Source organism: Populus alba, chromosome 1 (genome assembly GCF_005239225.2).
Source record: "Populus alba chromosome 1, ASM523922v2, whole genome shotgun sequence".
Lineage (NCBI taxonomy): Eukaryota > Viridiplantae > Streptophyta > Magnoliopsida > Malpighiales > Salicaceae > Populus > Populus alba.
In genome coordinates this window covers 33,994,485-34,006,809 of record NC_133284.1, presented here as the reverse complement: position 1 = coordinate 34,006,809, position 12,325 = coordinate 33,994,485, and the positions used below count along the sequence as shown (strand labels likewise).

The 12,325-nt window shown below is 32.8% G+C and overlaps 2 protein-coding genes across 2 annotated transcripts; one reads left to right on the top strand and one right to left on the bottom strand.

Moving 5' to 3' along the window:
* Positions 1–1,955: 1,955 nt before the first annotated feature.
* LOC118055432 (uncharacterized protein At4g06744) lies at positions 1,956–4,366 on the bottom strand. Its single transcript, XM_035067337.2, has one exon. The coding sequence runs from the start codon at positions 4,303–4,305 to the stop codon at positions 3,040–3,042; it is 1,266 nt and encodes a 421-aa protein (XP_034923228.1). The 5' UTR covers positions 4,306–4,366; the 3' UTR covers positions 1,956–3,039.
* Positions 4,367–8,219: 3,853 nt separating this feature from the next.
* LOC118055428 (scopoletin glucosyltransferase) lies at positions 8,220–9,987 on the top strand. The gene has a single exon (XM_035067333.2). The coding sequence runs from the start codon at positions 8,394–8,396 to the stop codon at positions 9,867–9,869; it is 1,476 nt and encodes a 491-aa protein (XP_034923224.1). The 5' UTR covers positions 8,220–8,393; the 3' UTR covers positions 9,870–9,987.
* The last annotated feature ends 2,338 nt before the right edge of the window (positions 9,988–12,325 follow it).

Genomic DNA, 12,325 nt, shown 5'->3' with positions numbered 1-12,325 from the left:
CGTGCCAGATCATGTGCCGCCCCAACATTATGCTGCTCTATCAGCGCATATAGGCAGCCCCTTTTGTTTTTGTACAACTACAAATCAGTCCCCGACTTATTTAGTCACCAAACGATTAATGCTAAACATTTAAGATCTTGCTAGTTTCTCCCCGAGCTGTGGCTGGCTCAATATATAATTCATCCACGTGTCGATTTTCATTGTTATGACATCATCATGAAAGCTGTATATCATGCTTGACCAATGAAAAGGATGACTTGAAGTTGATTTAAAAAATAAATTTAAAAATATTATTGGATATAACACGTTGCATTATTATTATTGAATTGATAAAATAATTTTTTATTATTATTATTTTTACTGAAATTAGTTTTGATATCACTTTTCCATCACCTTTTTTTTCTAGTCAAGAAAAAGATAAAATATCTTGAATATTTAATGCACGATCATTATTATAACAAATTTAGTTCATAATTATTTATCTTATTTTAAAGGTAAATTATTATTTATTCTTAAGAAAGGAAAGTAAATCTATATGTAACGTATACATTAAATTATTATTTATTCTTAAAGAAAGGAAAACTAGATATTATTTATTTGCCAAATAAAGAATAAAAAATTTCCTGTTTACACTTCTTTCTCAACTTGATATGTGTAAAATGTAAACTTTACACCAGGAAGACTGATATGAACGAGCTGGTTGGATCAAAACAAGTAAGGAAAGAAATCGGCAAAATGTTGAAGGTTATGGACTGATATACTAATGCTTACATAGATTGGGGACTGATTTGTAATTTCCCCCCTCCTGTTTTGAAATTTCTTTTCATTTGTATTTAGCCACGTGGTGAAAGCGTACGCTACTGCACATGGCTACGCGGGGAACTGGAAATTGTGTCGGTGAGGTATATGGTGCTAATGGTGACGAGTGGGTAGTTCGGACAGTCATGCTTTGGTTAGAAATAAATCTATGGAGTTCATTATTGTCCTTGATATTCTTTTTCATACTTCCTTGGTGGTGACCACTGCTTTTTAGCTGTAGTTTGGAATTGTATTTAAATTGATGTTTTTTTAAAAATTTAAAAATTTATTTTTTTATATTTTTTTAATGTGGTTTCAAAATTTTTTAATAAAAATTATTATTTTTAAATACTTTAAAAAAATATCACTCCTATATTTTTAAATACTAGAAAATGCTTCCGTGTGCTTTTCATCATGGTAGTCTCTCATTCAGATAGAGCTAAAAGCATGTTTGGAAATATTATCCAATCTGTGTTCTAAAAAAAAATTGATTTTTTTTATTTAAAGTTAATTTTTTTAGTGTTTTTGGAATTGTTGTGATACACTGATATTAAAAATATTTTTTTAAAAATAAAAAAAAATCATCTTAATATATTTTTAAATAAAAAATACTTTAAATTTTTACCACAATTTCAAATAAGTGATAATTCTTAAGACATCGATGGTTTTCAAAATGATCCAGATTCCAAAGAACGAAATTTTTTCTTGCAGCCCCATTTTTCTACACGAAATTTAAGCTAGATGATCTTAAGCAGATATCCACAACACTGATATATTTATAAAAAGATATGATGAACAAACTCAATTATAAAATAGCGATAAAAGATTTTAAACCACAAAATAATGTCATCAAAATAAATTATTCTTTTGGAATTTACAAAATAAATAAATTGAAATTATAGACACAGGTAATGATTTCCGCCCAAACAATCCGAAAGAGACTTTCTACTACTCATAAGTGTCCTTATATCGTACTAAATCATTCATGGGCAACATTGTATGTAAGAAATTCTTTCAAGCTTCTTTTCTCTCTATTTTGATACGCGGACTTGCAAGTTTTTTTTCTTAAAATATTATTATCATCATAAAAAAAATAAAAAAAGAGAAGAGTATTTATATTTACCCTTTCATAATTTATATAATTTATAAGTGTAAAATAAACAAAATTATAGGGGATGGATTAGAATATAAATTGTCACACGAGTAGTAAAATTTATAATGCAAACTGTAATTTTTAAAAACCTAAAAAAACAACTAAACTAAGATATAGTAAAGATAATTTTCCAAAAAAAATACCCGCTCTAGTATCATGAACCTTGTACTTATCCTCAATACAGTTTTTTGATGGAATTTTTGTTCGAGTGCATTCCTTTTCATCCAGTCCATTTCTCTATATGGGTTTTAGCCAATTCATCATACCAATAAAGACACTAACAAACTAATCTGCCTTAGATTTCCATTTAGAGTTCAGAGCCAAGAACGTTTCTTTCAATTCTTAAACTTCAAATGGAAAACCTAAATCATAACTGCCAGGCAGCCCTGTTGAGTAACGTTAATAATGCTATCTTTCCATTTCCCCTTTTCTGGCATGGTCATCTCTCTGGCCCAAGCCTCCATGATGTATTCCGCTAGTCGATGAGCCCGCATTCCATATGTTCTTGTAGTTTTTTTCCCCGAAAAGATAGCAGGCCCGTGTGATTTTGAATATCTACGAAGTAGGCTGTTTACCGATGATTCCACCGGTTTGGTGAAAGGATGGATCTTCCCATCCTTTTGGAATTGGAATAGTATATAACAGATCATAGTCTCTGGTTGCCTCATAGCGCGCATCTCCAGCTTCCCAGGCACCGTACTCGGTTGAACCTTCATGGTCCCTGTTATACATGGCTGAAGGTCCAGTCAGAGCCAAGTGAACTAAGAGGCTCATGCAAACCTGAGTTGATTGAGATTCAGTAATCCTGAGATAGGCCCCGATGGATTGGAGGATTAAAATCCAAACATGATACTAGGCAAACACAAAATTAAGAACATCTTTTGATCATCCAAACAAGGGAAGCGACTTTATATAGCGAAAACTGTCTCGTGAACAATACAGCTTGCCTTATTTTTTTGGACAATCCCTGTGATTCGAATAAGCATGGAATTTGTGTAGCTAGACTTTAAGCTTGGTCACAATAAATAGCTTGTGTGTATCTCAACCTTTACATTGTTTAGACAAACGCCCTTCCGTACATTGTTAGTTTATTCCTGGAAATCAACTGCATGTCTCAGAAGAGCTCTATAACTGACCAAATTTCTCTTTGGTCCAATCGAAGGATGACTCGGTGATGATGGAACCTTGCAAGGAATTAAGCTAAACGATGCAGGATTTGGGCAATCCCTAGGCTGCAAGGAGAAAGCATCACACTCCAGCACTGATCTCTGATCTGGGAGATCATGTATACAATTTTTTTTAATATCAAGAACTCCACTATTCACTAGTTTCCTACAGGTTGGCCCGAGTTCTGTAAAATAATTACTTGAGAGTGACAAATTCACCAAGTTCCCTAATGCGCACACCACCTCCGGCACCTGTCCATACAATAAGTTCCCAGTGAGGTTGAACTGTTCAAGCTTAGCCAAGCATCCCAACGAGGAAGGTAAAGGACCGGTTAGCAAGTTGTTACCAGCATCAAAAAGAACTAGTTCTCTAAGAAATCCTAGTTCATATGGGAGGCAACCTGTAAGTAAGTTGTTCAAGAGCAGCACTTCCCGTAGTGTCGCGGAAGCTTTAATGATGCTACGTGGGATTGGACCGATAAATTTGTTGTTAGCCAAGGTGAGGTAACGCACTGTGGTTGAGCCGAGGTTTTCTGGGAGTTTTTGACTAAAATTGTTGTTGTTGAGGAAGAGTACGTCAAGGCCTTTGGTGAATACTTGCGGAGGAACTGTTCCAGTAAAGAAATTGAATCGGATGTCTAAAAATGATAGGCCAGGGATTCCAAGAATCTCCATGGGAAAACTGCCATGGAAATTATTGTTGCTTATGTCTAGTTCATAAAGAAATGGTAGCTTGGTGATTTTTGGTGATATGGTACCAGAAAATTTGTTAGAGTTGGCATGGAAGAGAGCAAGGTCAGGTAGTTGATCAATGAAGCCATCAAGCGCGGTGGCAGATAGCTGGAATCCATTGAAATCGATGGAAGCAAGGGCGACGGCAGATTTATTATCAGGTGGACTAGTACAGTAGAACCCCTTGTAGTTGCATATATCTGGGCCAACCCAAGTCTCAGTGATGTTAAAGGGATCAGAGGTGATAGTGTCCTTGAAGACTTGGATGATTGGATACACCGAGGAAAGCCTTTGGTCTAAGAAGTTTAAGATTTCTGGAATCAATGGAGGTGATATTAATGGAGATAGGCCTTGAAACTTTTGGCAATAAGTTACGCCAATAAAACATGGAAGGAACAGGATCGAGATGTGCAACAAGCTCTTGCTGCATAAAGAAATGCTTCCCATTTGATACATGAGGTAGCTAGAGGAGTGTTTTGAAGAAGATGATGATGATCAAAGGTATTTTCTGCTGTCAATTTATACTTGGTAACTAGTGTGGTTGGTAAATCTCATTATCAAATCGAAAAGTTTCTTAATGTATGTTTTACCACTTCTGTTTCGGTGGATTGAATCCGACACATGCTATAATTAATCTTACTGCTTCAAGATCGGTCGGTAGATGATTTCGGATTTGTTTGAGGGGGGGGGGATTTTAAATGTGTTTTAGACCCAAGCGCATTAATTTGTCTGTGTTGCCGCTCATGATCAAAAGAAGATGGCAAATCCAATTGTTGAATTTCATCCGCAAACGGGACAGGTGGTGAGAGGGAACGCGTATTCTGCAATAAAGGATTTCACGCCTCCGAAAGCAATGATCAGCCATTAAAAGGAAATTAGTGCGCCAATAAGGAGGAGGTGGAGGAGGAGGAGGAGGAGGAGGAGGAGGCTTGCTTTTGGATGATATGGGTCATTCGGAAAAGGTGATCACAAATCACTAATGTGATTGGAAATTAATATGTTTTAGTCTTTTTTGGCCAAACAAAGTCCTTCTCGTGCTATGAACGCGTTAATTCGCATTACCTTTTTTCAATGGTTAGGCAGTGAGGATATTTGGAATACAGTACATATAGTAGATATTTATTAAATATCAATTTAATTCTATGTTTAAAAGCATTTTTTAAAAAAATTGATTTTTTTAATTTTAAATTAATATTTTTTTTTTATATTTTCAAATCGATATCAAAAATAATTTTTATAAGTAAAATAATATTATTTTAATATATATATAAAAAAATAATGTATGATAAAAGCACCAAGCCAAAGTCGACCAAAACACAAACCATCTGTCCATCTCAAGGTTTCTCGAGAAGCAAGGTCGAATAAAAGCACTCTCCCATGGGCTAAAGCTCCTTTCAAAATCAGATAAAGAGTATTATGCTAGTTATTGCGTGTTTGATGATATAATTGAAATTGTTTTTTTTTTTTAATTCTTTTAATTTGAACAAAGTATCACATTGATTCTTTAGATGATATTTAATAACTTTAATATTCTTATATCAAACTCATTTACAAATATTAAAAAAAAAAACATCAATTCAATATTTTTTTAATAAACAATATTTTAAAAATAATAATTTAAAAAATTATTATTTTCATCACATGATTGATTGATGTTTTTAAAAATAAACATGATTTTAAAAATAATTATTTAAAAACATCAATTCCATCTTAAGTTTTGTCTGCCCACAAAGAAAAGACAAACTAAAAAAAAAATTCTCATTTTCATCACATGATGCTTGTCACAATATCTTTGCCTTATATTAGGGCAATTTAGCAGAAACTTGATGCCCCCTGTGTACTGCTGCAATGCTTCTTTAGGAATTGAAATCTTTTGTTCTTTCATTCAGGTCATTTATATTATCAATAGCTATCTAACCCATGCCCCTATATTTTTTTTTTTTCAAAAACATATTGGGTATGCATGCTACTTTTGATATATTTTTTTATATAAAAAATTCAAAATATAAATCGAAAACCTATGCAATCATCTAATTAAATAAATCAATAACCATCTATATAAATAAATGAAAACATTGTTAACAATAACTAAGAGATAAATAAATGAGACATTCACCTAACTGTATTCATTGAACTTGTTTATTTAAATTAATAAAAGATAAACACAAATGAAACTAACAAAATAAATCCACACCCTAAAAAAATATTAGGCAAGGCCAAACATGTAAAAAATATTATTTACAAAGAAATATTTTTAACTTTGAAAAGATAAACACAAATAAAACTGACTGAATAAACTCGCATCTTAAAAAAATATTACACAAGGCCGAACACATAAGAAATATTATTTTAAAAGGAATATTTTTATTTTGAAAAATAAAATTCATTTGTATAAAAAAAAAAAATACATAGATGAATTAGAATAATGTCTTCAAAAATTCAAACACAAACAAAATATTTTTTTAAAAAAAAAAACTTATATTCTAAAAAGGCAAGCAAAACTTGTGTTATGATATCAGGATAAACTCATAGCAAAGAAATTGAAGAAAATTCATGAAACTAATATTTTTTTTAAAAAAAAACTAATGCAAAATAATAAGATTGTATAAGGCCGAATCTCCAAAAAAATCAAATATCAAAAGATGAAACCAGGGAAAAAAAATCAATAACACAAAAAAATTTAAGAAAAATTAATTAGGGAGCAAACAAAGATTTTCAATTTGAGGGTTAAATTGAATTTAAAAATAACTTTAATAAAATGAAAAAAAAATGAGGGTCAAATTGAAAAAAAATAAAACAACAAAAACTTTGATTGAATAATGAAATTGAAAGTAAAAAAAAAAACTTTAACAAAAAAGCCAAGGAAGAAAATTAAAAATCTTAAAAATAAGGACCACAATGAAAAACAAAATATAAGAGAAATTGTAATTGAAAGACTAAATTAAAAAAAAAATCTATAAAAAGAATAAGAACAAAATAAGAAATTAAAAGAAAGTGAATTGAAATTGAAAAAAAATAATAAGAAGAAGACAACTGTGCACTTTACTTGGCAATAGAGAGAAAAGAAGGGGGGAAAAGATATGACTATCGACAATCGGACTGCCATACACCATCACCTGCCATACCATGTGAAATAGAACACGATGGCGCATCCAAATAGACAATGGAAGGTTAGGTTTAGCCATCAAGTAGCGTCACATAAGCCGCCTAAATAGCATGAACGCTATCCACTCGTTGATAGTTTTTTTGATTAAAAAACTAAAAAGTCAAAGTGAAAATACCAAAATAACCATATGACCTCGGTAATTACCTTAAAAATTGGTATGAAAGTATAAAAATACCCTCAATTGCAAACCTTATGTTAAACAAAAAATGGGGGCACTCGCGAGGATTGGGGTGCACTAGAATATGATCGTAAGTTCAATTTCTTGAAGGGGAAAAAGCCCATTAATGAGGTTGGAATTAAGAGTGTTTTTCATGGACTAATAAAACTAGATCTGAAGGACTTGTTAGGCCCGGCAACATTTGCTAAAAGAACACTTCAAAACTTAAATCAGTATCTTGGGTGACATGGAGAATAAATATTCTCTAAGCTTAAATATTTCTTAAATCTTGTTTAAATCTTATATCAGACTTGTGTTTTTTTGACATATATTGTCTAGAAAGATGAGTTTTGATAGACCTTCTATCTAAAGAGATTAAGTTTTGTTTATATAGAATTTTTTAAGATAAATATATTAAGAAATATTTAAGATATTTTATATAAATATTTAAATTATAAGAATATTTAAATATCTAGGATATTTATAAAAATATTTATATTGTATAAAATCTATGTAATTTTTTCATGCATCCTCAGCAATACGTGTACAAAAGTAGAACAATGGACCCGCGGCCATTGAAAAGTAGAACCTACAATCATAAGGAAAAATGATAATTCAGGTTGTCCAGCCATGAAATTAGATACAAAATAACACACGTAACCCGATCTATACCCAAGCATGAAATTCAGAGTCAAGACTCAAGATCATTTTTTATTATTATTAACATAAAATGTTTGAGTTATACATTTCAACTAATTTCAAGTAAGCTTTCTGTTGTTCTCAACTGGGACGTCACATGAGGAAAAACAAAACACTGATTCACGAAAAAGAGAGAGAGATGGCGTATTAAAACATCTCAACTATATTCCATGAGAAAAAAAATACTCAATGGTCAGCAGTTGGAATTTTAGTTTTTCTTATTGTCTTGATTAGATAGTCAACAACTCTGACCTCATTTATTTTTATTTTATTTTATGTTTCACAATATGCTTGGAAACCAAGTATTTTTGTCTGTTTCTCTTCAAAAGGTCAAACATATCTGAACCGGTAAACAAGGCAGCGAGGGAAAGACAAGAATTAGAGTTTGCCTAGGGAAAATAAAGTCCAAACCTAACTCCTAGAGCCACCCCAAATCAGTGGATAAATTGGTGTTCTGTTTCGACCTTTTTGCCCAAACAGATAAATCATCTGCTCTAATCTACACCTGCTCTATCAGGCCACATGGATTCAAAGCCATATCAGCTTCATGTCCTTTTTCTCCCGTACATGGCTCCTGGCCACATGATCCCATTAGTTGACATGGCAAGATTATTTGCTAGGCGTGGGGTGAAAGCAACCATTATTTCCACTCCCCTCAATGCACCCGTCTTCTCTAAAGCAGTTGAAAGAGATGGACAACAGGGTCATGATATCAGTATTCGCATAATAAAATTCCCATCTGCAGAGGCTGGGCTGCCAGAAGGATGTGAGAACTTAAGTTGTATTAATTCGTGGGACATGCATGCGAATTTCTTGAAGGCCATGAGCATGCTTCAACAGCCAATTGAACAGCTCCTAGAAGAATGCCACCCCCACTGTCTAGTGGCGGACATGACGTTTACCTGGGCTACAGAAGTTGCTGACAAGCTCAGGATTCCAAGGTTGTATTTCAATGGAACATGTTGTTTTTCTATGTGTGTCTTGGATTCCCTATTACGCTATGAACCCCACAGAAGAGTGGATTCAGATTTTGAGCCTTTTATAGTGCCTGGGTTACCGGACCAGATAAAGACGACAAGACAGCAACTGGCAGAGTACTTAAAACAGACAACCGAACATGAATTCACAAAGATGGTAAATCAAATTTCAGAATCAGAGGCGAGAAGCTATGGAGTCCTCGTGAACAGTTTCCATGAGCTGGAACCAGCGTACTGCGAACACTACAGGAAGGTAATGGGAAGGAAGGCATGGCACATCGGCCCACTGTCACTATGCAACAGGAACATTGAAGATAAAGCAGAAAGAGGAAATACAGCATCCATTGGTAAACATGAATGTTTGAGATGGCTCGACTTGAAGAAACCCAACTCAGTTTTATATATTTGTTTTGGAAGCTTGCTCGAATTTCCAGCTGCTCAACTACGCGAGATTGCTTTAGCTCTTGAAGCTTCTGGTCAGAATTTCATTTGGGTTGTGAGAAAGGGAGAGTTGAGAAAGCATGAAGACAAGGAAGAGTGGTTGCCAGAAGGATTTGAGAGAAGGATGGAGGGTAAGGGATTGATAATAAGGGGATGGGCACCACAGGTGCTCATCCTCGACCATAACGCCGTTGGAGGGTTCATGACTCATTGTGGATGGAACTCAACATTAGAGGCAGTGACTGCAGGGGTGCCACTGGTCACATGGCCACTTTACGCTGAGCAGTTCGATAATGAAAAGCTGATTACAGATGTTCTCAAGATAGGAATTGGAGTTGGTGCCCTGGAATGGTCAAGATATCCAAAGAAAATTCTAGTGAGGAAGGACGACATGGAGAAGGCAATTGTTCAGTTGATGATTGGCGAAGAAGCTGAGGAAATAAGAAACAGAGCAAGGGAATTGCAGGAGATGGCAAGGAACGCTATGGAAGAAGGAGGATCATCTTACTCTGATTTAACTGCATTGCTGGAAGAATTAAGGGCCCTTGAGACAAGCAAGCGAGAATCCGCAGCCCATTAACATGTCTTGTTTTAATTTCCTATTACAATATTCCTCGAGTGTGGTTAAGATTGCAGTGAAATGGGTTCTGCTTGTCCGTATTTAGTTTTTCACAAAAATAAAAGAGCATTTTACACGATTTTCTCCTGGAAGAAGAGGCATGTAGCTTCACTGACATGTGTTAGCTTGCTTCCTGTTCAACAAGAAAACCGTTGTGACTAGAATCCACATGAAACTATAGTTGAGGAAGTTCTACAAGTGTTTCTGAAATTGTTAAGCATGAGGAAGACAGGCGGTGTCGAACACATCTTAACCAGCAAACTGTAGCTCTTAACTGACCACGAGTTGTAATTAAAAAAAGGTAATCATCCTTGAATGAAGAAAACCTCTATATATAATTCAACCTCTCTACATAAATAATTAAGGAAAATCTGGTGCATTGTTTATCGGTAAGAAACCCAGATATCACACAACACAGGTTACCACCAACCAGTCCATGCTTTGCTAACCTGTGAAGATTTTGCGTTTCATGCGTAGAATATTTTTAATTTTTTAAAAAAAATTAAAAATGTGTAGATTTTTACAATATCTTTTTGTATATAAAAATATCTCAAATATAATTAAAAAATTTCATGCACCTATCTAATAAAGTAAATTAATAACTATTTATGCAACAACAAAAAAATCATTAAGCACGGCTCCTACCTAGCTAAATTAATCAATCAAACATATGATCTGAGTTATGAATTCAATTGGGTTCAATAGTTTTTTTTATATATAATTTTTTTATCAAAAAATAAATACTTATAAATTAAAAAACCAACAAAATATCAAAATAATTGGATTTTATCAAAAAAATAATTTTTTAATTGGGTTCATGGATTCTTCAATAATTTTTTTTATCAAAAAATAAATACCTATAAAATAAAAAAAATCAACAAAATATCTAAGTGATTGGAAAAAAAATCAAATCAAAATAAATTACATTACTCAATTAATAATTAACCAAATATTAAGTGATGAAATTTGAGGGGAAAAAAACAAGAAAAAAAATGTAATTGTACTAGGTAAATAAAAGCAAAAAAAAAGCCAAGCCTCTCGTGTGTGTTAGGAAGGTCCAAAGTTCTTGGGCCTCTAGAAAAAAGGCCCAAGAGCATGATCTTGGAAGAGCCCAAACACCTAGGCCTTATTTTAAAAATTTTCTCAAATGCTTTGAAAAAAAATAGTAGGTGATGTGTTGCCTGCATTGTCTAAATTCTAGCAATCTCTAGTCATCAAAATATCAGACTAGTCTTATTTCATATTAAGAGAAATTTTCAACTATATTTCAACCAGACAAAACTAAAAACAATATTCTAAACACCTTCTAAATATATATTCATAGCCTCTACCACCTCATAAATTGTTTCAAAACCATAATCAATCAGAAATAAAGATTCTTTTCGAGTTCATATCTACCATTCCATGCAAATTTAAAATGGGGAACACTATATATAAACTTTCCTTATAAAAAAATTCATTAATATCAAAACCACCTATTTTCATTGTCAGAATTGGTATTAACCAATACCTTTCTCTCCATCACTAAAATCCGATCACTTTCTTTATTCTCTCTTAAATTAAGGACAAAAAAATAAGGAAAATGAAATTTGGAACTAAAATTGAATTTTATAAATTGTTAGGGACTGAAAGTTTATAATTTAAGAAGTTAAGTGGATCAAAGTGTATGTTTATCCCCAAGCTTAGAAAAATCATCTTTTTTTTTTTTGCTTTTTTTCATTTTGTTTTCTTATCTTTGAATTTTATCTTTCCTTAATAAATATATTTTAATTGGTCATTAATTTGAGCATATAAAGGTGCAATCAATTAAAAAAAAGGGAGAAAATATATTTATTAAAAGGTGAAAAAAAGGAGAAAATCAATTTGATAATCCATGATGATTTGTTGATGAACATAGCATGAGAACAATATTTTCCGCACATTTTTTGTAGAGTATTTATTAATATTAATATTTTTGTAGCTTAAGCTAACAAAGATAGAATCAGACGTTTCATTAATTTCGTCCATTTGAAACTACGAAAACCTTTTATTTGAACAGAGGGCTTGAATCCTTGATTAGTTTTTGCCGCAGGATAACCAAGAGAGGCTGAGTTGGAGAGCATCTGAAGATGTAGAGACAAGCAAGCCCTCGGGTTTGTTAATTATAGTTATGGTATTATTCCATAAATCTTTCAAAAAATTAATTTTATACTTCATCAATCAATTATACCGAGAGGTAAAATGATGTTCATAGCGATAGTTTACTTGAATCTAGAAGAGGAATGGCAACTATGAAGATTAAAACACCTAGGACCGATGATGGAAGAGATTGATGAGCAAAACGCGAGAGGATGAAGATTGAATGATTGATTATGTGATCATTGAGTCATTTTAACATTTGTGTTTGGTAGCAGTGTGTTTCAAAAAAAAATTGATTT